The 24,209-nt window shown below is 42.2% G+C and overlaps 5 protein-coding genes across 6 annotated transcripts in view; 2 read left to right on the top strand and 3 right to left on the bottom strand.

The window, feature by feature from the left end:
* Positions 1-571: 571 nt before the first annotated feature.
* pnpla1 (patatin-like phospholipase domain containing 1) lies at positions 572-4,099 on the bottom strand (the record flags this gene model as incomplete). The annotated part of the gene is made up of 9 exons (XM_084552577.1): positions 3,663-4,099; positions 3,357-3,589; positions 3,216-3,281; positions 2,916-3,128; positions 2,128-2,224; positions 1,803-2,054; positions 1,500-1,617; positions 804-926; positions 572-650 (listed from the first exon to the last, which is right to left on the bottom strand). The coding sequence occupies exons 1-9, from the start codon at positions 3,865-3,867 to the stop codon at positions 572-574; spliced, it is 1,386 nt and encodes a 461-aa protein (XP_084408703.1). The 5' UTR covers positions 3,868-4,099.
* Positions 4,100-4,210: 111 nt separating this feature from the next.
* etv7 (ETS variant transcription factor 7) lies at positions 4,211-11,188 on the bottom strand. The gene is made up of 9 exons (XM_084552822.1): positions 10,603-11,188; positions 10,244-10,391; positions 9,817-9,981; positions 9,540-9,716; positions 7,660-7,791; positions 7,398-7,541; positions 5,686-5,828; positions 5,444-5,544; positions 4,211-5,347 (listed from the first exon to the last, which is right to left on the bottom strand). The coding sequence occupies exons 1-9, from the start codon at positions 10,633-10,635 to the stop codon at positions 5,161-5,163; spliced, it is 1,230 nt and encodes a 409-aa protein (XP_084408948.1). The 5' UTR covers positions 10,636-11,188; the 3' UTR covers positions 4,211-5,160.
* LOC311493994 (putative methyltransferase YdaC) lies at positions 10,277-13,252 on the top strand. Its single transcript, XM_084552823.1, has 5 exons — positions 10,277-10,465; positions 11,143-11,270; positions 11,713-11,969; positions 12,244-12,424; positions 12,544-13,252. The coding sequence occupies exons 1-5, from the start codon at positions 10,413-10,415 to the stop codon at positions 12,738-12,740; spliced, it is 816 nt and encodes a 271-aa protein (XP_084408949.1). The 5' UTR covers positions 10,277-10,412; the 3' UTR covers positions 12,741-13,252.
* Positions 13,253-13,763: 511 nt separating this feature from the next.
* On the top strand, positions 13,764-17,163 carry ube2t (ubiquitin-conjugating enzyme E2T (putative)). Its single transcript, XM_084552825.1, has 7 exons — positions 13,764-13,907; positions 14,682-14,825; positions 15,444-15,513; positions 15,594-15,699; positions 15,841-15,939; positions 16,529-16,612; positions 16,887-17,163. The coding sequence occupies exons 2-7, from the start codon at positions 14,717-14,719 to the stop codon at positions 17,001-17,003; spliced, it is 585 nt and encodes a 194-aa protein (XP_084408951.1). The 5' UTR covers positions 13,764-13,907; positions 14,682-14,716; the 3' UTR covers positions 17,004-17,163.
* Positions 17,164-17,276: 113 nt separating this feature from the next.
* lgr6 (leucine-rich repeat containing G protein-coupled receptor 6) overlaps positions 17,277-24,209 on the bottom strand; it is a 36,289-nt gene continuing 29,356 nt past the window's right edge. The window contains exons 10-18 of one of the 2 annotated variants that reach the window (XM_084552820.1): positions 24,005-24,073; positions 23,550-23,621; positions 23,196-23,261; positions 23,013-23,084; positions 22,455-22,526; positions 21,887-22,012; positions 20,787-20,941; positions 19,553-19,633; positions 17,277-19,434 (exon numbers count right to left, since the gene is read on the bottom strand). In XM_084552820.1, the coding sequence (XP_084408946.1) occupies positions 18,272-19,434; positions 19,553-19,633; positions 20,787-20,941; positions 21,887-22,012; positions 22,455-22,526; positions 23,013-23,084; positions 23,196-23,261; positions 23,550-23,621; positions 24,005-24,073 (1,876 nt within the window). In that variant the 3' untranslated portion in view covers positions 17,277-18,271. The remainder of the gene's footprint in view (positions 19,435-19,552; positions 19,634-20,786; positions 20,942-21,886; positions 22,013-22,454; positions 22,527-23,012; positions 23,085-23,195; positions 23,262-23,549; positions 23,622-24,004; positions 24,074-24,209) is intronic. The other variant, XM_084552821.1, reaches the window with a different exon arrangement.

Here is a 24,209-nt window from a genome sequence, read left to right as displayed (position 1 = left end):
CTGCAGACTTCCCAAAGCATTCGATATTTGGTAGTTTTGCTGATTAAACATCTAAAGGATTTTAAAGATTGCAGTTATGTTTTTCTTCAGTATATCATATTCAACAGTTACAGTATACCATCAATGACTTTCTACCTTCTCACAGTGTTATTGAAGTTATCCTTTTATATCATAAACTGAGTCTTCTGTCTGTTTGGTTACCTTCACAACTGTAACTCTTTAACTATTCTAACATTCATCCAGTGCAATCATAACACCCATACTACAGAACTAGGTCTCAGTGAATGTCTGCACTCGAAGACAGACAGACAGAAACCGTGATAAAGCTTAAAATTATGAAAATATAGAAACATTTTAAAAACCATATTTGAATAAACTGAAGATTTTTTTTAGACTTTTTGAGTGATTATATATGTTCTTCCAAAAACGTAGCCATTTGTACCAAAAATACAACGCTGACTCTTGCCACACACCGCCGCTTGCTTTCTCCTAATCCTTACCTTGAGAGGTTATCACATTATTTTTTCAGCCTCCCACATCTGACATCTTTCGAATGCTTGTCGCACGGTGATCAGTCCTTCTGTCTTCGTGAAGGCTCGTCGAGTGCTTGCACCTTCAGCCACTTGAGCACCAGGATGAAGGGCATAACCCTAAAATACAGAGATGATTCAACCCCAGAATCAAGTCTATTGAAAGGGCATAAGTATGAAATGGTCGAGTTAGGATAAAATGTGTCACAAAATAAGAAGGTTCATGAAAACACCATTTCCAGAGTGATTCTCCAGTGATGGGAGTCATCTTACCGATCATTTAGGTTCTTCTGGAGACTATAGACAAACACGCTGAAGAAGAAGATGGTAAAATGTTTCGTGCAATACCACGTCCAGACAATCAGCTCAGGCGCCTGCCTTAACACCTCCCCCAGTCTGAAGGAGACACAGGAGACGCATTTGAACACACCATGTTCAAACTGCCATTCATTAGTTATTGCTAACTGTATAATGGCATTACTAAACCATCGATCGCTATAACCACATAAGTCAAGAGACTTGCCAGAGTAAAGTGTAATGTGGATCATGCTGGTCAGCAGTATGCGTTGTATTTAACGCAATACATTTTGGGAAATAAGCTAAACTTCAGCTTGCAGAACATTAGATGAGATAAAATATCTAGAAAAGGAAAAAGTAAGAAGCTAAATGAGAAGCTACAGCCAGAGTTCCTTTATTATGAAAGTTTTTCTATTGTAAGTTAAATTGACACGTCATGTCTTGTTTTCTAGAGTATAAAAACAAGAGATTGTGGATTTGTCTGTGTATGTTCCAGTCTATTTACTGACAATGCACAGTAAAGAGCAACGTCTAGATAACAGAAACATCTCTGCATTTTTGCTGCTAATGAGTGAAAATACAAAGTTTACTCTCACTCCTTGCATCTTTCTTTTGCGCTGTGTCCTTTCTGCTGGCTCACTGTATCTGTGCCGTGTTCAGTGTGTGTATTACCTGTGCCGACTCTGGTGCAGGGAATAATACAACAGCATGAGAGGAAGGAGCAGGAAAGACAAGATCCTCGCCGGGAGTCCAAACATGCTCAGGTAAGTGACCACATTGCTGAGCAGAACTGAAATACAAATGTTATAAGAGTCATGTCAGGATCTGAATGATCTGAATGGATGAAGACATGCTCATGTACAAATTTAAGTGACAGTAAAGCGAACTAAATTGTACAAAAAGAATTTCTAAATCTGAAGAAATTAGAACACGCTGTAATGTTTGTTTTGTTTAATATTTATGTCAGTGCATTACCATTCTTTACTACGTCAAAATGAAGAAGAGGTTCTTTAACTCCAAATCTAGTGGGTTCCTGCTCAACAGAGTTCCCCATCAGCACGGATCTGTTGCCTATAAACGATGTCGGAGCGGTGGTCTGATTTTCCACCTTCATCTCATCCTCCTCCTCGTCTTCTTTGGTGGTCTCCAAATGCATCCATTTGTTAGTTTGGTCATTGCTAAACTGCCCTTGGTACATTTTGGGCATCAGCAAATATGGGGAGAGACCTGCACGAGGAAAAACCGTGTGAATTTGCTAAGTTCAGAGATTTAGATCAGGTCAAGTGCGGAGTATAACAACAATTGAACTGTATCTCGAACTGTGCAGTTGACCCACCGTTGCTCATGAGAAAATGAATGGCATCTTCGTAGCCACTGTGGAAGGCCTGTTCCAGAGTCTGCAGAGAGAATCAACAACACAGAGACCGAATTAAACATTGCCCTTTATTCAAACTGTTTTATCATCCGGTGTATAAGCACAAATCCTCCTATCTAGACTTGAAATTGTTATTTGCAGAGGAAGAATTACCATGAACATGTAGCTTGGCAGACATGTTATTGGTTATTGTAAGATATCAGTAGATACAAAAATCTGTGTTGCATTTGCAAAAAATAAAGTAAAGTAAATGTTAAGGCCACAACTCATTCATTTATTCATCTTCTGTAACCGCTTGTCCTGTGAAGGGTCGCAGGGGTGCTGGAGCCTATCCCAGCTATCATCGGGCGAGAGGCGGTGTACACCCTGGACAGGTCGCCAGTCTATCGCAAGGCTAACACAGAGAGACAGACAACCATTCACACTCACATCCACACCTACGGCCAATTTAGAATCACCAATGAACACAGCCAGAATGTCTTTAGACAGGGAGGAAGCCGGAGTACCCGGATAGAACCCACACAGACACAGAGAGAACATGCAAACTCCACACAGAAAGGTCCCAGAACCTTCTTGTTGTGAGGCATCAGTGCTAACCACCACGCTGCTGTGCTCTAACCTAACCCTAAGGCCACAACTATTGTACTATAAAAGACAGTGAACAAAATATTGTTAAAGGAATATTTATCAGTGAGATACAACAGGGAACTGACCTCCAAAGCCATGGGGTAAAGGGCATTGACAATCCTGAAGCTGTTCGCCATGTTGCCCTTGAGAGTGGTCCCACTCACCACCATGTCTAACATGGAAGGACCGTCTGCAGGGCAGATGTCAGTGTCTCCAGAGAATGGACATACGGTCAGTACGGGGCTGGAGGAAAATGGAAGTACGGGCTGCATGCTGCTAAAACCGCCATCCATATAGTACTGTCAGACAAAATGACAAACATTATGAAGTCAGTCTTATAAGGTGCCTTATGAAGTGAGGTTGTGAGAATGGGAGGAAATACTCACAATTCCTTTGAAGGATGGAGGCAGAAACCCGCAGTAACCAGGGACAAAGCAGCTACAGAGCAGAGCCTAGGGACAGAATATGATTACCATACTTAAATGTAGATTTCTTTATGGGTAGTGGAAGCATTAGTTGAAACATACCTGTACTACATCTTCTTTGGAGTGAAATTCAGACACGACTATGTGCTTTCCATCAGTCAGGCGGGTCATAGAAACAGCCAGACGACCACTTGCCAGTTGGTGCGCATCAGAAGGAAGGTGTTTGTGTAAAATATACTCTAGCCAGTGGAAAACATTGACTGAAGGGTTAAACGGTCCGAGTGCAAAAGCCCTCATCTGTTTGGCAAAATGAATCATCTCGTCCCGAATAGAAACTGCAAAACCGAAAAAGTTCCAGTCAGAAATAAGAATTACATTCATCAGAGATACATTTGTAGAGTCACTTACTCAGGTTAATCTCACAGACCACGGCAGCCGCTACCAGGGATCCAGCAGATGCGCCGAGGACCAAAGGCGCCATGTGCAGTAACGAGGGGGCATTATTTAGGAAACACTGGGCGACCCCTAACTGGTAGGTGGCCAAGAATCCAGATCCAGAGAAGGAGATGGACCGAGGAACTTCACGATGACAACTGGAAACGCCAGGGGCCATTTTATAATAAGTTAAGAGCTCTAACAAAAAAAAAATAGTCAAAAGCAGACCAAGTTAAGACACTGTGAGAGGAACTACCCCATGAAAACTAAATGAGGGTTTCACAATCAGTGTTTTTAAATGGTCTACATCACAATTAGACATACCGTATTGGTCATGGCCATGTGATAATGCCTTCCAGTAGCTTTTTCTTATCATGTGTAAGGCCAATCAGAGCACTGTAAGTAATTTAAGTTGGTTGCAGGGAAAATATGAGTATGTGACAAATTAATCATTTGGATTTGAATATTACTGAACAAACAAAAAAAAGTCAGCAAGTCAGCAACTTCATGAGGTCTTTTTTTTTTATTGAAACAAATATAAGATTGCCTATATTAATGCACCGATACAACCAGAGGATTATCTGAAGACATCTCTCTGAGAGTATTATCCTAAAGAGATGTCTTATGAAGCAAAAAACAAACAGTCTGATTTACTAGGGCATAAAAGGCAAAGAGACAATTTTATTTATCATTTGTTACCAAAATGCTCTAGCACCCCCTGCAGGTACATGTGTGACACTTCATCAGGTTACAGCTTTTGACATGTCTCTGCAGTGACCGTGCCAAAATTCATTGGTATGTTTCACATCAGCAGCAAATATTTCCGAACATATTCTAAGACGTCATCTGAATATTTCTTATTTTAGAAATATACACTAGACTCAAGTTAGGAGCCAGATTTGCATAGTAAAGAGTCTTGATGATTACTTATAAGAATGTTACAAAAAAAAGCACAGCTGGATGCAACCACTTCCTATAACACATCAAATATTTATTTTACAAAGGAGAAAAAACAATTCACACAAAAAAGGCAGATACCTCGTCAAATGCACCGTCTTACACCTCTAATTACTTGTGAAATAACACAAAAAACACAATTAGTGATACAACTGGAACAAATGAAACCTGCGAGACTTGTGAGCTGCAGTTACGCTGAGCAAGCCTGAGACTCTCGAGTTCTGACGATGGCTGGGCGAATATTGGTGCGTTTCCTTTCACAGTTTTCCACGTCTCTTAATGCTAGTGTTCCTACAGATCACACCTAAACACACATCGATTCACAACAAAATGAAAAGCGATCTCATAGTGCAAAACTTTAACAATACATATTATAATAGTGCATTTCTTTTGACCCTGTACATGCATGGATTATTTCTGGAAGCTGAAACCACAAGATAAATGCCTACAATCTCCTATTTATTCTGTTATAATCTGTGTTGTTGTACTTTTGGACGTTCCAGCCACAGTTTTCCTATCTCACTGGAGCACCAGCAAGAGGAGACTGTGGAGAAGCCCGATCAGGAGACACCTCAAAATGGTCCTCACTGATCTCAAGCACTGGGCTGTCTGGAAAGTCTCCATCCTGAGGTGGAGTGTGCTCTGGGGACACGGCAGCATCGACCTGCTGTTTCTTCATGTCCTGTGGGAGTTTCAGAAACCTGAAGGGAGCCAGAGAAGAGGCAGTGAGGACAAATTTGCATGCTGCTTGGGGGGAAAAGACAGAACGTGAGGGGCAACGAGAAAGAGGCATAGACCTGAAGAGGAGTTTTTGTCCCCGCTCTTTTTTGATGATGTTGAGCTTGTAGTAGTGCCGTAAAGCACGGGACATTTTCTCATAGGTCATGTTTTCCCTGTTCTGTAAAAAGAGACACACATCGTTAAGAGCCTGCACTACAGCATTTACCCCGCTCCTATGCTTACTGTTCATGTTGTTTCCTCTCTCCACCAGTGTGTTCATCTTCCCTGTCCAATTAAACACACAGGCCTAGTAGCTCACCTTGTGGTTTCCCCAGAGGCGTGCCAGTCCGTTTGGGTCCACCACCCTGAACACCAGGCTCTCCGGGTCTTCCCATCGAATGTATTCTTGGTAACGGTCATCACACAGCAATTGATACACATAGTCCCAAAGCAGTCTGCATTCTGACAGGGATTAAAGGAGCAGTTATAAATTAACATGTCCTTCTCTAAGCATTTACGCATCTGTATATGTAAACTTGTCAATATTCAGGTTCCTTTAAGCAAACTGTTTGATATAATAAGAAAATTAAATGACTGACTCCTGCCAATTGACTATTTGTCATGGTTCTGATTTTTTTAAGTAATTCCTGTGACCCTATTTGGTTTTCCCCGTGTTTCCTGTTATTTTGTGAAGTTCTTGTAAAGTTCTTCCTTAGTGTTTGTTGTCTTGTCTGTGTTGTGCCCCTTTGATTGTTTGATTTGGTCGCTCAGCCCTCATAAGCCCATGTGTACTGTATATATAGCCCTGCCTTTCACTTTGTTCTCTGCCCAGTTGTGTTAGCTAGCCAGCCCCATTTAGCTGTCCTTCTGTGATGCTAGACCCATTTAGCTGTTCTTCTGTGATGCTAGCCCTGTTTGTCCTACAATTGTGCTTCCTCGTGCTCCAGTGTTTTTGTCTTGGTTTTAGATTACCCTGCCATCCATGCAGTGTCTTTTGTTATCTTAAGTTCTGATTAAATTTGTTTTGTTTCCTACTCCTGCCTCATCCCCGTGTCCTGCATTTGGGTCCTACTGCTATGTAACCGTGACACTACTTGGAGTTTAGAGGCACTTTTAGGCCCTGTTCACACCCTAGGTCTGACTCTACAGTTCCAAGTTCTTGTGTTCACACCTGACAAGAAAAATGTGCCCACTTGTGATCACATCTCAGCACAGTTGTTGCTACTGCTGTTTCACAACCATGTACAGCACAGTTTTAAAAAATGCAGAATATAATAAATAATTAAGTCTCTTTCTCGCTCACAGAAATAATCCATATTCAGGTACAACAGTAATTTAGGTCCACATGGCTACTTTGCATACATCAAGCTCCTATCCTCTCCTTTCTTTTCTCTGGCACCAAGCTCCTGTCCTGCAATTCTGTGCTACTACTGTATAGCATGTGAACTGAATCAACATGAACACATGGCTAACCAGCTAGATGCTGATACTGAACATGAGTATATGTAATTCTGGAAGTTCATTTAATTTATTCTCGCTTAGCTACAAGAGCAAAATGTATTTCATAATAAGCTGAGGTATTCCAGTATTTCGAAAGCAAGATGTGAAACTGAAGCACAAACTGAATGAGGACAAACGCTTATAAAGAGGATGTCAGTGTGTTCTCACTACTGAAAGAATGTGGCCACATGCCGCCACCTCCGTCTCAGCGATCAGACTTGAAATTGATCCCCAAAGCATCTAGGGTGTGCTCACACCTGTACTTAAATCTGCACACTTGTGATTATATCACCCAGGGCGCTTGTTAAAAAGGCCTTGATTCAGGATTTCTAGTCTGTATAGCTGGTTGCAATTCTTCTTATTAATGTAGCCAAATGAGGGCTACATTAAGAGTGGACATTTGAGGGTTTGCCTTGCAAGGAAGTGAGCTTTACTCATGAAAATGTTATGGCTGAGTCTGTTGGGTCTTACACATAAGCGTATAGTCTTTAAGTTAACTGCACAACTGTCAACAAATTAATGTAAAGATACCTGGGATGCGACCATTGGCTTTTTGCAGTGGACTCCTTGGCTTCCCTCGACTGGACAGGTTGAGAGGCTCACTGAGGATGCTCTCTGTTTGGGGAGAAACTTGATCTCTGTTCTGGGGCAATGTGGAAACTGCTGCTGATCCGTCTAAAAGAAACCGAGAGATACGTCAAACAGCGAACAGAGCGAGGAAATGGGGAAATATTTCAATGAAATTAAGCTGCAGGGCACTGCATTTATAGTATACCAAGTTTGTTACACCCACTATTATGTGTGACTGGAGCAACGTAAGTGTAAAAGATGGGCTGATCTGTGAGAGGTGAACTGAGTTTCGGCTGGCTGGTCACAGTGGCTACGACAGCTGCCGACACCGCTGGAGTGGTGAAAGCGGGGGAAACTGTGAGAGAGAAATATGAGGAAATGTGAAATGCTAAACCAAAAGCAAAAGTGATTTTACAGCTGCTTAGCATTTAACATTAACAGGTCTTGGCAGAGTCTAATGTTTAACACAAAGACAACAATTTACAACTTGAACAGAGGGCAAGTCATTGTTATGGACTCTGGAGTTGTAAGATCAGTGGTATCCAGGTAACCACGAGCCACTGGCACACACCCTACTTCCTATTTTGGAAAGCACCTCTGTTTATGGCAGAGAAAAGTTTGGAATTCGTGTCCATTTACTGCAGATTACTGGAGAAAATGGTCCTTGCTCCTTGATCTATGGAGTCGTAATGAACGTCTTACAAAACATCTCACGTTAAGACGACGCACTTCAAATCCTTTGAATTTACCCAACATGCTACGCAGTGAAATTTCACAAGTCCTTGCAAGTTAAACAAAAACAAAAACAGACAGACAGACAGAAAACAAAGAAGAACTACGAAAATTAAACAAAAATGAACAGACAGGCGTGTAATGGGACTTTTTTTCTCCCCAATGGTTGAGAAAGTGAAATGAAACTAGGAGAGGGCATGAATTCCTGCATATGATCTGTATGCATGTGTGGCTGATCAGGAAGTGTTCGCGCCTATAATCTAACCAGGATAAACAAGTTTGGTTTGAAATGCAACAAGCACAAACGATTGGCTGTGTGGTCAGTACATGTACAGTGTGTGTGTACAGTACATAACTGTGCGTTGCTGTAAGCGTTTGCTGTCTAGATCTTGCTAGCTTGGTACCTCTGTGCTGGTCTTTATCTGTATTATTCTAAATGTGTGCTTTGTATTATGTTTAATCATTTGAAGAGCCATTCATGCATGACTTCATCTCCAGCAGGGTGGACTATGCTAACAGTCACGTATCCGGGCCTCCCAAAGGAGAAATTCACCACATTCAGAGCTTGTTCTAACAACATAACACAGAGAGCATATTACTTGTGTGCTTAAATGTTTACAGTGGCTTCCAGTTATGTTGATGCAAATGCGTATCACTTAACAAGATAGGGTCAAAATACATGTCCAATGTGCTTGAAGAATGCTGTGTCTCTTTATTAGCATACAGACCAAAAGTGAGATAAGGAAGATCTGCTCACGCATTCTTTGTCTATCCCACCACAGTCAACATGGGCAGTTTCTGCTGCTTCATTCACATCACTTCTGCTTTCTCACACTGTCAGAATCACTTAATTCTGAGTTTCATCACCACTACGCTTGTCCAGTAATCTGTTTGTCTCCGTCACGCAGCCCACCCTACCTCCACCTCTGAAGTCTCCATCAGCCTAACTGCTCCACCACCACCACGAGCGACGAGACTCTAGGGGTCCTGTCCCTGCCTTCTACCTCCATCTAGGACTCTGCTCTATGATGTCGCTTCTCATTGAAATCTAACTGGCAAAACAATTTGTCTCACAAGCTCTTGTTACTTCCTTAAGTCTTCCTATTCACTTTCAAACGGTCGTTCCTTATTGAACTGTCAGATGATTCTAAACCACAAACTCTATTGTTCTCCTGGGTTTTATTTGGTGCCTCTTTATAGTGCACTTGATTTCATTTCCCACCATTCTATATTTAAAAGATGTTTTAGTATATTTCTTATGTAAAGCAGTTTGAGTTAGCTGCATGTTTGCATGAAGTGGTCTTGCAATCTATCTGCCTGCACATGTCAGCACACCAATAAAGCAGTATATATTCAAAAATGTCCCCTGACCTGTGGTGTCATTGCCTTTGTGAGACTGCGGCTGCTGGACGGTGAAAGTGGACATCTGGCAGATGACAGGACCCTGAATGTGTCCGGTTGTCACAGAGGGAGAGGTAACAGGGGGGTCACAAACGACGATCCTCCTTTGCTGTTTTACACACTGAAGGATCTCATACAGAACATCGCCTATAAAAAAAGAAAAAGAAAGTGGAGTGTGTGTAAACACAGACACAGAAAACGGATGCTGTCTTTCCTCACACACACACACACACACACTCATCCCTACCTGAGCTGGGGCAGCGGCGTCTGAAGTCTTCCTTGGTGAGCAGGCACAAGGCTCTGCCGTTCATCTCAAACCGTCCCTTCTCTGGCCTTCGCAGTGAGTACTCCTTCTGGGCCCAGTGAAGCCAGTGGGCGACGTCCTCCTTATCCCACAGAGATGGGTTTATTCCTAGAAAACACATTATTCAACTCACTGAGAGCATATGAACACATGAATTTATTGTTTATTAATGTGGAATTTGCTTGGATTTTATTACTACTGGTGAAGAAAATAAATTAACTGGATGTAATGATCAAATGCAAACAAAAGTGCAATTCCTACATTTATTTTTATTTTTTGGGCCACACTAGAAGTTGGCCTGTTAGTTGATCCTTCATTTCCAGACAGAAATATTTCAGTGAATTCAAACAGAGAGGGGGATTTGACTCACGCAGACGTCCAGGTAGATGCCACAAGTCTTCCTGAGTGAGCGGACTGACCAAAGGAGCCTGGCTAGGTGGGGACTGATGCACGATGGGAGGATCAGTGACCTGTCTTCCTGGCATCGTGGATGAAGGACTGCTTTCTCTGTTTTCTTGCTACAGAACATTGTCACACTCATGTCCATGAGCACACACACTTCAGTTTTAAAGAACAGCAGTGCAGAACAAAGGTGAGTTTTCAGTAAACAGCAACAGGCCATGGCCCAAAAAGTGAGCCTCTTTAACTCAAAAAAACGCAATTAGCCTCTCTGTTTGGATTTGAAAACCAGTCTTTGTTAAACGCTTTGCTCCTCTGATCATAACTTACCTTGATCAAAGGTGACGAGGAAATGTCCTCCATGTCTTGTACCTATTCGACTGCACACAAAAATAAGGATGATCTCCCCATAAGCAGACGCATAACGTGTGCATAAACTGCAGTAAACTTCGGGTCAAAACTCCAGAAACTCAGTTTGAAATGAAGATTCAAATAAAATTCGCGAAGAAATAAAAACTCTACTATTTTCACATTCGACCCTTCCGGGAAATGAAAACGAAAGGAACATAATCCTTAGAAGGGGTGTGCGCAAATAGGCTGATTGGAGGAAGAGACGGCAGAGGACATTTCCCAAAAGAAATATAAATATATTTGACTGATTAGATGCGATCCAACCTTTGAGCCTTTGCGTAAAATTCGTAAAAGTTTAGTATGAGGAGAAATAGCGACTTTTGCGCTTTTGCGCTTTAGATATATGAATGAAGATTTTTTTGTGGTGTGAATATAAATAAAAAAAAAAAAATGCAGGAAGTGAGTGACTTGAAACATGTTGGAGAGGGAAAAAAAGAAAACTGGTGAATGACACTACAGGCCAACAAGCGCTTGTGCCTTTAACGCACAAACAGTCCTCAGAGCTCCTCCTCCTCCTGCTGCTGCTGCTTACAGGAAGACCAAACAGCCCAGCCGTGGAGCAGCCGAGCGTCTTTCAACGAGAGAAAGTAGGTACCAAAAGAAGTGGCACCGAATAGAAACATATTCAATCGTGCGCCACACTGGTTTGAATTTGACTTTTACTGCAATATGACGCCCAAACCTGTCAAACACAGCCGGAAAACCTGCACGAATATTAAAAGATACCGTTCCCAGAATAAAATCCCTCCAAATACTGATAAACACAGTGATAATATTTGTTTGCCTTATTTTGTTATATACTTAGAAACAATGCAGCATAATGAAATAAATGCCCAGCTTCCACACTGGCTCCTTCTACATGGCTTTTTGTTTATACAGCAGATTAAACATTAACTCAGTGATTAAGAAAACAAAGTCTTTCTACAGAAAGTTTCAGCCAAGCTTTTCTTTTCACATTTTTTGACACATTTAGTCTGATAGTTTACAGCCTATACAACCACGTCTGCCTTTTCTGTCATGTTCCTCCAGTGGCCTGGGCTGAAAAATTGGGGAAACAGCTGGGCCGCCCAACCCGATCAGTGGCAGGGTGGCTGGTCAGCAAGTTTCTCACAGCTCGCAACCAGGTCCTTGAGGAGAACGCTGTGCAGCTGTGTGGGATCCAGCCAGGGGACACGGTGCTGGAGCTGGGTCACGGCCCCGGCCTGGGTCTGCAGTCGGCGGCCAGACTCCTCACAGGGCCCACGGGCCGCCTCGTAGGGGTGGATTACTCTCAGTACATGCATCAGGTGAATACTTGAAAGAGTGGAATGAGAAGTTTGTTCAGTACATGCAGGTTTTGGAGTTTTGTTACAAAGTGCTACATAAAGTATCTTAGAATAGACAGAGCACATTTTTGTTGAGGTAACAGGCCACATTCTGTTAGACTGTAGCACTGATCAAGACCCGATAGAATAGAAACATTGTCAAAAGAGCGGACAGAAGCTGAGAAAACTCTGGTACAAAGTTGCACTTGAAAAGGGAACATCTGGAACAGTGGATTATTATTTTCTTGTCTGGCAGATGGCAAGGGAAAGAATGAAGGAACTTATAGCCAGTGGAAAAGTGACCTTACACCACTGTGATGTAGCCGCTATGCCTCTGGCAGACAGCACCGTGGATAAAGTCTTTCATTGCAATTGCTACTACTTCTGGCCTGACCTCAGGAAGGGAGCCAGAGAGATACAGCGTGTAATGAAACCAGGTAATGTTGTAGCAGTGTAAGAGAGACTATACTCTCAAGATGTTTTTGTCATCCACTTCAAAACTTGTGACTTTCTTGCTCTACCCAAATTTAATTTTCTTTCCTTGGAACCCACTCAGGAGCTCTAATGGTGACCACACTGAGGCACAATCATTTGGCTACTTTGGCAGCAAAGCGAGTGATGCCAGGGGACAACTGGCGTCCAGAGGCCTATATGGCAGCTCTGAGAGACTCTGGCTTCACTGATGTCCGAATGGAAGACAAACATGACAAAAACATTACCTTTCAGGCTATCTATGCAACTGCCTTAAACTGAGATGAGTATTCACTGTCACTTTGAAGGTGGATCAACTAATTTATCATAATGGTATACAAATACATTCTGTTTTCCAGCCATTTGAGTCTCCCTCAGCTGCACCACACACTATATCATGTATCATGTATTATGTTGTCATATGGCTGAGATATCACAACTTTGATAAGAATGTTTTCTGATATAAATTCTTCTTATGTAGAAAAACAAACAAAAATGTGTTCATTTTAATTGGAGTATGCTTTGAAATATTAGTATATAGTATATAATATTAAATACTAGAAGATCTATTAGAACTTTTAATTCATCTTAATGGGCATTTTGTGACAACATTCTTCACATACACGGTAGAAATATATATTGATGCGCAGTAAAATGGTCAGTTAAAAAAATTATACAATAAAACTTTAAATGAATGAGCTGTGTGTTCTTTTGAATGTGGGATTACCACACACAATATTCTAAATCTCAAGCATTGTACGTTTAAAATACTATGTAGCCTAATTGTGGAGCTGCGTTAGTGTTATAAAAAGTGTTATAAAAGATATCCCAAATGAATGAAAGATATTTTTTACATGCATCCACAACAGTACAGGAGTCTGGTTGCTTCCGGTGGCTTTCCTCTCCACTGTAAGGGCAGGGGGTACCACCAAAATAAGACAAACTGCACAAGCAAGTGCCTGCTGCTCTTTAATGTGGGTTTGTCAACTGTAATTGAGTTTGTTTATTTCTTAGTCCCATATTAAGTAATGTGCGGTGACCCTGCACTGACCCAGTAACACCTTTAATTTTAATCTGGCACTATGTTGAATGGAGCACGTTGATTTGACTCTTTCAGTACAACGTTTATTTATTTATTTATTTATTCATTCATTTATTCATTCACAAAACTATGTACAGCCCAGGCGATGTAGTATTATAGTTAAAAAAATATATACTAAAACTATCTCGATAGGTGGCGATCGCGCTGCGGTTGGGTGCGTCACTGTCGCCTTTAAAACACACGAAGAAGAAGAAGGTGAACGCGGGAGGCGCTGATTACGTAGAGAGAGGGAAATCCAAAACAGAGCCGGCGACGTGTCTTATCTGAGGGACGTTGCGAAGTTTTCAGTTAGAGTAAAGCCAGATATCAACTATCAAGTGGGCAACAGCTGTCAAACCGGGTACAAAGTAAGCGAAGCAACACTTTAATGTGTTATTACGGCTGTTGGTCGGGTATTTAGAAGCTGCTCTAGCATCCCTTTCAGCCTCAACGTTAGCAGGGAAAGATGTTAGCTTGATGCTGTAGATTAACAACAATAACAGAGATCAAAACATAGCGTTTAATAACTCCCGGTTATCCCAGGTGTTTCCATAAAAGACAATTGCACTTTTTAAGTTTTCTTGTAGACGTTTCAAGTGGCTTTTTCAAGTATAAATGACTAAACGGAAGTTTACATTTTTATTAGGTATATCTGTGGGTGGTAACCAGGGTAACAACACAATACTCACCTGCAAAAAGAGCATGTTGTTCAGATTATCCAGGGTTGTGACCGCTTGTGACCTGTTTTTGTCCCTCCCCCTAATGAGTGTTTTTCTAATAATAATTAAACACTCCAGACTCTAGATGTGAATGGGGGTCAACCTTCTTGGGGACATTTGTTAAGACTGTTGTAAGTGGCCGATAATTGATGCCTCAGTCCACCTTCCTTGTTCAGAGAGGGGTTTTCCAGGTTTTTATAAATAGCTTCCTTTACTCCTATTTCAAACCATCTATGTTTAGATAGATGTCATATTCTTAATAATGAAGAAGCCCTAAAAAGTCTAATTGCCTGTGTTTTAGCTTGTTTGTTGGATTATGCGAGTTAACAGTGATTTTCAAATAATATTTATAATAATATTTATTTATTGGTTTAAAGTAAATAATCACTAGCCTGGGTCTAACATTACATTTATCCTGCACAGATCCTGCCCGTTTGCCCCTTTCTCCACGTCGCAGGATGCAGAAGGCTTCCCGTTTGAAGCGTGAACTTCAGATGCTGAGCACCGAACCGCCTCCCGGCATAACATGCTGGCAGAGCGAGGAACAGATAGATGACCTTCGGGCACGTAAGTAGTAAATGTAAAACAACAATCTCTCTCCTGTTACCATCACAGGATATTCAATTTTTCGCTTTCATTTAATTTGTGTGGCCTGACAAAGATCATTAAAATTGTTCCTATGGCATTTATGCAATATATAAAATATGGATCACGCACCCAGTTACTGTCTTACTGAGTACACTGGGCTATGCTGTTTCATACAGGATATCTACAGCACATCCTAACCTTATGAACCTGTTTAACTTTATGGTTGTTTTGTCCCTCGCATTTATTACAGCGAGGTTAGACTAAATAACAATAATAAGAAAGTTAGACACTGCTTTCTACCACATTTTGAAGGATTTAGAATTTTGGGAGAGTAAAGGTGTAAGGTAACAGCATCTTATATCACTGTATGGACCATAGGTCATTCTATTTAAAGTTGGGATTATTAACAAAACAGAACATTTTAATTTAATCAGTATAACAATGTGGTTGCCACATTCACTAGCACTGACAATAGGACTTCTTGTTCTTCTTGTCACTGAAGATAACTCTTTGTGGCTCTGACTCTCTGGTTGGCATTGTTGTCATATCCCGCAGTGATACATGACAAGGATATTTCCCCTTTTTCCCTGATTGCAGAGATTGTGGGCGGAACAGGTACTCCTTACGAAGGTGGACTCTTCTCCTTGGAGGTCAAGATCCCTGAGAGGTACCATTTTTCTCTACTAGTTACCAGCGATAAGTTCCTACTGCACTCTAGCAGGTCTGACCTGCTTTTTTCTCTTGCAGGTACCCATTTGAGCCTCCCAAAATACGATTCCTGACCCCCATCTACCACCCAAACATTGACAATTCAGGACGTATCTGCCACGATGCTCTGAAACTCCCACCAAAGGTAGCAAGAGGTTTCAAGCACAAACAAACTTTTTTTTTTTTTCTTCTGTTCTGTCAAAGAAATCAGTGTATACACTATACCAGCTTACATTTCTCAGACATAATGGTTCAAGTGTTTTTTTTTTGTTTTTTTTTTGTTCAGGGTGCCTGGAGGCCATCTCTAAACATCTCCACAGTCCTCACTTCCATTCAGCTCCTCATGGCTGAGCCCAATCCAGATGACCCACTTATGGCTGACATAGTGAGTCACACCTTGTATTTAATCCACCACACATCACACACTATGCGTTAGAGCAGGGGTCTTCAACGTTTTCCAGGCCAAGGACCCCCAAACTGATAGAGACATGGAGCGGGGACCCCCTAGTTATGTATATGTGTATTTAAAGACATTTAAATTTGTGGAAAAAACTGCAGGGGGAATTTAAAAAAAAAAAGTCTAATCCACCAAAGCTTTCGCGACCCCCCTGCAGTACCTCCGAGGACCCCCTAGGGGTCGCGGACCCCCTGTTGAAGACCTCTGCGTTAGAGAAATGTAGCTTTAATTAGTTTTTAATAAGTTATTTGATATAAGAATGGATGTGTGAGAAGCTTTATTAACATAGTTTTGGGTCATCAGAATGACTGAGAACTAAATAATACAATTTTACAGCATGAAATTGTATTATTGTATTATTACTGGAAAAATACTTCCCAGTATGCCTTTTTATTTCACTTCCTAAACACCAAGATAGTGACTCCTTGCGTTTTGACTGTAATGCAAGGAATGATTGTGCAAGCCAACCCAATATGCCTGTGACAGAAGATACTTACTTTTTCTTACTGAAACGTAGTCATCAGAGTTCAAATACAACAAGCAGCTGTTCGTGGAGAAGGCCAAGAAGTGGACAAAGGAACACGCTGTGCAGAAGATCACTGTAAGTCTCTCTGGTTTGTCTATGATACAAAATATTCTCATTAAATTTACTCTGACTTCTCCATTATTTTTTTCGTCGGTTAAATGGTGATTGTCACTTTCTCCACAGCACTATACTTGTTTGTTTAGTGTAGTGCCTTATTGAAACCACAAGGTTGTGCTGTGCTCCCTTGATAGATTGTTACCTCCCCATTTCATACTTTCGTGTGAGGAGTTTTGCCGGTAGGTAGTAGCACTGTGATTATCTAAAATAGTTTCTCTCTGTCTTTGTTCAGGGAGATGTGGAAGATGACAAAGAAAATGCATCAGATAAGAAAGCATTATCCCGAAAAAGAGAGGTGCTGAGTGCGGGGAAGGAGGCGGAGGAGCCAGCAAAAAGACCCTGTGTATAGTTTCCACCAAACTCTTTAGAGCCGCAGGTATCTGTTCTTACAAACCACGATGCCTCAGAATGCCTAGAGAAACTGCTAATACCATCTTTCATATTGCTTATCCATATTGTATAATATGTATGTATGTGCTGTGATATTAAAGTTTAATTTTGTGAATGTATTATGTACCTTCTTGTGTAGTGTATATTTCAAAAAAATCAGAGTATTTGATGTATTTACAATATGAAGTTTATAATTTTATTCAAACATATGCTTATCAGTTGTATACAAAGTATGTACATCCTAAATAGTACAAGTTTTGTTTTGTTTTTACAAACTAAGGATTTATTTCATAATATATAAAATTATATATTTGCTGTTTATAAAAAGGGAGACAAACATCATAAGGCTGTAGTGAGTCAATACCATGCTAGTTCAGAGGTAGTTACATTGTATGTACATATCGCTAGCCTAATTTAAAGTCTGTAGAAAGATAGCTACATCCCATGCAGTCTGTATGACTGCTTGCCACCTGTTGGGCAAAGTTGCATATTTGAGACCAAACCATGTAAACCGTATGAAGTTGTAAGTGCGACCCCTTTTCCTGTTTGCTGCCACGTAAAGCGTTTTTATAATAGCTGTTGTATTACACATTTGAAAAGTACTATATCTCACAATAACATGTCTGAGATGTGTCTGAAGATGAGTCCCTTTTTTATAGAATTGATTTTTTTTTTTTTTAAACAAATGACCAAACAACTTCTAAGTTCCATTGCTCATGATCACATTTCAGTATAAACATTTACACTTCTAACTTTGCTACCTAAATTCCCCCGCGGCAAAACCGCTGATTTGTCTGATGCTTATATCTCCTGTGTAGTTGACAGCTTTTATTTGCATTTTCTCTTTGTCATTGTCAAGTCCATGATTGACAATGTCCGCTGGATCTGAAATTGTCCTTATTTCAACAGTATTGGCGTGTCCTTGAATAGTCTTTTCTGTGAAAGGAACTTTATGTTCCTACTCCAGAGGCACTTTGTTGTTTTCTCATCAACTTCTCCATGGTCCTCAACAGTTTCTGTGTTTACTCATTCTGAGGAGCTTAAAGGCTGATAACCCAGAGGTGGTCTTGCTGCTGCAGTACGGTGATGGTCCTTGGATGTCCGTAGTGTCCTTGCTTTTTAGACAGCTAGCTTGGAGGCTCATGGGTGAGAGGTGACAGAGGGAGTCATGGTGGAGTGACAGAGGGCAAGTGTAGTGAATCACGTCTTAATCCCGACTCCAGAAATTCATCGTCCCTCGGCCTCCCTCATTCTGTCACCCTCTCTCTCTCTGGCTGTGGAAGTGGGTATTTGGCAAGGGATGAGTGGAACAGAGGAGGTGGAGGAGCAGTGGGAAAATCTGACTGGATCCAGTCGGGGCTGGAGAGAAGACCCCCCACTGCACATGGCATCAGCTTCAGTGAGTGACACCTGTGTTGACGAATCAGAGCAGGAGCTCTTCTCTGTCTCCACAGACACCAACGAGTCCAGGGTGCGATCCCGGCGTAGCTGTGGTCGTGCTTTGGGGCGGGGCCAGAAGAAAAACTGAGAGTGGTCTCTTGTGAAAAGGAGGAAGAGGAGAGGATTGAGGCAGGCAGGCAAGGGCTGCAGAAGCAGAAGGACTGATTTTAGCACCTCGTCACCCAGAGAGAGGAGACCCAGGAGGGAGCAAAGTGAGAGGAAAGCTACTGGTACATAGAGGAGGCCATTGGTGAATATTAGCCAGGCGACATGTTTGATCATAGCGCAGTCCCACAGGCCCTCACATTCTCCTCTAAGTAACTCCCAGTAAAGGCGGATGTATGAACCTGTCACTATAAGCAAGCACAGCGTGTTCATCATGATGAGTGCCAAGGGAAAGCCCAGGGAGGATGGGAGTCGAGAAGATGGGGGTGGCAGGGGTGAGGGAAGGCAGAAAGGTGAGGACCCGTACTCCCCGACTCCTACCAGTGGGAGGGAAGCAAGTATGAGGGAAAGGGTGAGGCAGAAAAGCGCACATGTCCGTACACTCCCAAGTGATGGGGATTTCCCATAGGCGCGGGCACATGTCACGCTCACGCCGCACTGCACTGCTGCAAGTGTCAGCAGCAACACACTCGCTTCGGATGCAAACACCCAGACCCATCCTGTAGCCTGACAACCAGGGCCCCCCTCCCAGCGGGCTCCGTGGTGACCGAATTCCCCCAGTGTAAGAGCGTCCACGAGGGCCAGGGTGCATGTGCACACACCCGTCAGCAGGTTGGAACCGCCCATGCATGCCACAGTGAAGCGAAGCGGCGACAGGGAGCCAGGTGAGCCAAAGAGGGACAGAAGAAGGATGGAGTTCCCCAGCAGAGACACCAGGGAGATGGACCACAGGCCAACACGAACCAGCCAGCTGCCCAGCAGGGATTCACATGGACGGAAAGGACCTGGAACACCACGGACACAAGACTCATTAGCTGAAAACTAAGTGCATATGTGTTTTCATGGTTCGGTTTTCTCATATTAGTTACTACAGCTTCATCACATCATTAAAAGTGTATTTACCAGGAGTGGGCGTGCACTGGACACTGGTCTGCAGTTTGGATTCTTCTATTTCTAGCTGGAACTCCTCCAGGTCTGGGTCATCTGGAAGAAACCACCGTATGGTTGCAATTCAGATCTGTTGTATAAGCTTTAATTATCTTGTCTGAGGTGCCTTGACAGTTTATTGTGCTTGTGTACAGACATACAGTGATCATGCATAACATTATGACCACCTTCCTAATATTGTGTAGTTCTCCCTTGTGCCTCCAAAACATTTTTGACTCATCAGAGAATGGACATGGGCCTTCTGAGGGTGTCCTGTGGTGTCTGGCAACAGAATGTTGTTAGTGGGGGCCCTTGGGTCCTATGGGTTGAGGGGAGGGGCCTCTGTGGATCAGGCTTGTTCCAGTGCATCCCACAGATACTTAATCAGTTTTTGATCTAGTGAATTTGGAGGCCAGGTCAACACCTTGTGCTGTTTTTCATGTATTTTGAGTTGCTCCTAAACCGTTAGTGTTTGGGAGTGTCATTGCTATGGGATGGGTGTGCCTGGTCTGGTCTAGGAGGTTGGTACATGTCTAAGTAACATCCACACGAATGCCAGGTCCAGAAGTTTCCCAGCAGAACATTGTATAGTCACAAGATGGTCAATGTTATTTACTTCTCCTGTCAGGGGTCATAATGTTATGCATGACCGGTGTATGTGTGGTAGATTATATGCGTAGGAGGCTGTTGTAACAGTAACATGAGGTGAGCTAACATTCTTTTGCAGTCACAGAAATATAACTTCTAGATGTTAATTGGCACTTGCATGAAATATGATTATCATGATGTGTTGTTCTAACAATTAAATGTGAATAAATTTTAATCAGTGATATGTCACAGTGTAATCATCTTTTGTTATTGTTACCTCTTGGTAGAACTAGCCGTTGTTTATTTTCAGTTTTAATGGCACAGATTTAATGGTTTTAATTTCAACTTAATTTTGGTTTATTTGCGTTTCTATTCTATGCCAGCCGCAGGAATGCATGGAAAGGTCAACATGGAAGTGCAAGTGTGTGTGTGTGTGTGTGTGTGTGTGTGTTAGGTGCCAGCCGACTGTGGTTTCAGCTAAGCTGTGACATGTTTTAGGTAGATTTGAAACACTGAGCGTAGACATGTGGGTCTGGCATTTCCATCGGTTACCTCTCAGATGTGTACCATGTGTGTTATACGCCGTGCTGAATGCTCTCACAGTAAGTGTGTGCTGACTTACAGTGTGTGTCCGTGTGCATGGGGTACATGGCCACGGTCCTCTTGTGTAGGTCTTCGTTTGTGCTGCTTTGCTCTGTGTCCCACTGACTGACTGGCTTGTAACTGTCACAGGAACCATATACACAGCACTGGTAGGCATATGGCATCTCTATCACCCTGTAGCAACGAGATGGGAACAGTTTTGACAGTGGAATATGAAAGCAAAGACACAGCAGGTTGTATAAACCAAGTGTATATGAAAATGGTAACACAACTAAGACCTGATTGATCGTTGCAACTGTTGCAAAGCCACGTGGTTATGAGTTTGTTTCTGTAGCAGTAAAAAGATAGGTACATAATTTTCTTCTTAATGTATTTTCAAGTGATGAGGACAAAATCCTTAGGTCCTGTAAAAGCGAGTTTTGTGCAAAAAGACCAACTTTGTTCTCTACTATACTGCACAGAATAAAGACTGCGGGTTCTTACATTGGAAAGCATGTTGGAAAAAGATATTTTGAAAATAGCACATGTAAACAGAAGGAATGATTACTTCATAAATCATTCCAATTATTAGAAAATGTAGGAGAAGTGTATTTATTTTTCTGGATTAGCTGACTTTTATGTGGAAGCGGTTCCTGTACCCAGATAGTACTTCTGAAATGGTTTTCTGCCAGGAGTTCTGTTTTGGACGATGTTCTACAGTAATGCTGACATTGCACCTTGATCACATGCCATCCCCGGCGTCTTTGAAACTCACTCTTCATTTGTACTTCACCGCACCTCTCCAGGCCCTCTGGGATCTTTGTAACAAGAATTAACTTGCTGCTAACAAATGCTTCCTCATTGTCGAAATTCAGCTCAGGAATGGCTTGCAGGGGTACACTGTAATTAGTCAATTGCCAGACTTGACTGCTTTCGGTAAATTGACGATATATTATTAGAAAATTGTGAGAGGATGGCTCATTTAAGGGCTGCATTGTTCCTCACAGCCACGGGACACACACCTGGATCTTTTCATCTCAAATTAGTTTTTGTTGGGAAAACAAAATACAAAAGTTCATGTTGGAGACCAAGTTAATTAAGAAAGCACTGAAGATACTGAAGGGTGTATTTTTGTGTTACCTCATATGGGGGAAGTGGTCGGGACTGAAGGCCTCGTATAATTCTGTGTTCCCCCTCAGCTTGAGATGGGTCAGACCGCCCAATCCTGTAACCGGTACCGAGCTGAGATGGTTCTCAGTTAGGTCCCTAAGGAAGATGAAGGCAACAACGATGTTTGCAAAATGTGTTTTTATTTCAGACATTCTCAAGGATTGTGATTGACAATGAAAACATTATATTCGATTTTAAACAAGGCTGTCTATCAGGTTCCATCCAGATAATAGTTCCTGTCAGGAGTAGAGTGTATGCTTGTTTAGCTGGGCAAACGTCAACCAGTCACACAATGAAGCAATTTTGTACTAGCATGACCTGAGATGAAGGTCCAAGCCTCACACAAAAAGGTTTTATATTTAACAATACATGCATTTCGATATTCAAGAATGTTTGTGAAAGCCCAAGGCCCCGGGCTGCAAGAGTACTGTAATTAAATATAGACTCATTTCTTTTAGGGGAGAGGAGTGACACAGTTGAGCGACCAGAGAAAAGGCAGAAGAGTCTTAGTAACAGTTATGTATCTCTGTTTACTCACAATTTAATCAAAGAGTGAAGCGAGGCAAACGCATCCGGGTGGATCCACTCGATCATATTCCAGCTCAGATCACTGACAGAAAGAAAAGAAACAAAGTGAAATGGGCTAAAACGATTCACAATTACGCACGGCATCTTCTCTGTCTCGCCTCGTTGTGTGTCACCACTAGATGTCAGTAATACGTCACATGCATGCTTGGTTTCATCCAGAGGGATGCTTCCCAAACTTCTTGGCTTATGGCTCCTTGAAATGAAGCAGTGTCTACTTGGGACACCTCATCATACTATGAGTGATTTTCCCTCCACAGATTGTTTCATTTAAATGCTTTTAGAGCTAAACCACGCCGAATTTCTCAAGTCAAAAGTTCAGCAGTAAAGCAAAATTATGTTTTGTTTTTCTTTCTTGCTCTTAAGTTAATTAAACCTCAGACATACATATATATCTTCTGACTCCTTGGTGGAGTCCTGACTTGACTGTGGTTAATTTAGAAAATGAATTTTAAAGAAAATAATGAGAGGCATGTGGGGAAAAAAAATAAATAAAATGAACGACACTCACAGTGCTCTTAGAGAGTGGAGCTGCTTGAAGGTGCTTGAATCTATCCTCTTGATCTGATTATGCTGCAGGCCTCTGTCGGGGGAAAAACATATATGCTTACTTATACGAGATGCAAAATGTGCAGAGGTGAAAGAGCGAGTTGATTCCGACGCATGTGTTTGTCTTGGATGCCAAAGCACTCACATCTCCTGCAGTGCAGAGCAGTGGTAAAAGCTGGGCAGATCCTCAATCTGGTTGTAAGACAGCTCCCTACAACAGTACACAAAGCAAAACATAGTCACGCAAAGCGCACATAAACACCAGCTGCGGATTTATAGTGTGGGAAATTATGGGGGTGACGGGATTATTTTTGTGTCTCGGCTCTGTGAGCAAGGCCATACAGCAAGACAATATTTATTTATTTAATTTCTGTGGGGGTGAGGAGGGGTGATTGGATTTCATTGCAAAGTGATTGTATGAGTGATTGCTCTGAGGTGGGGGTTTGTGAATCAGTTTTTGTCCCCTCACTCTCCCGTTCATGTGTGTTTGTGCACTTACAGGACTCTGAGGTGAGGCAGCTGCTCGCATAGATCCAGAGGGAGGGCTGAGAGACCAGCGCGCGTCAGCGTCCTAGAGAGAAAGCGAGGATCCTCTGATCATTGTCGAAGTGCAAGCAAGCGAAAGGATCTCCCAGTCCCGTGAGTCTAACTTGGTCAGACAGGCAGTTGAGTAGGTTCACCAAACCTGTCGCTGGCTGGCATAACTAGCCTACCCCTCCCTGTCCTTCTCTAGTGGGTCTCCTGTTCTCTCCTACAATCCCAAAACACACATGTTCTCTGTTTTTGTTCTTTCAGCTAGCTACGCGTGTCTCTCCTGCTGAGTCTTATCTGTCTCTCCACTCTTTTCCTCCCATGCATGTGGATTGTATCTTCAACCCTAGTGTCCTCTCGAATGTGAGGCCTTCGTGAATTAACGTGCGTGATTATGTGCAGCGTTTTAAAGTGGACACTCACAAAATTTCCAGGCTGGTGGTTCCTTTCAGATCGGGAAACTCTTGAATCTGTGTCGCCCCGTTAAGAGAACTGCAGTCAAACAAGAAAAAGAAAAATGCGTCAGGCAACCGTCTTTTTATTTCTCTCTCTTTCTCTCTTTGAGTCACACACATACGCGTGTACACAGACCTTGTCTAACAGCTCATTTCAGCCATCAGACTTTTCC

Source organism: Chelon labrosus, assembly GCF_963514085.1.
Source record: "Chelon labrosus genome assembly, chromosome: 10".
Classification (NCBI taxonomy): domain Eukaryota; kingdom Metazoa; phylum Chordata; class Actinopteri; order Mugiliformes; family Mugilidae; genus Chelon; species Chelon labrosus.
Note: the sequence above shows the minus strand (reverse complement) of the source record. Positions and strands in the feature narration are given on the sequence as shown.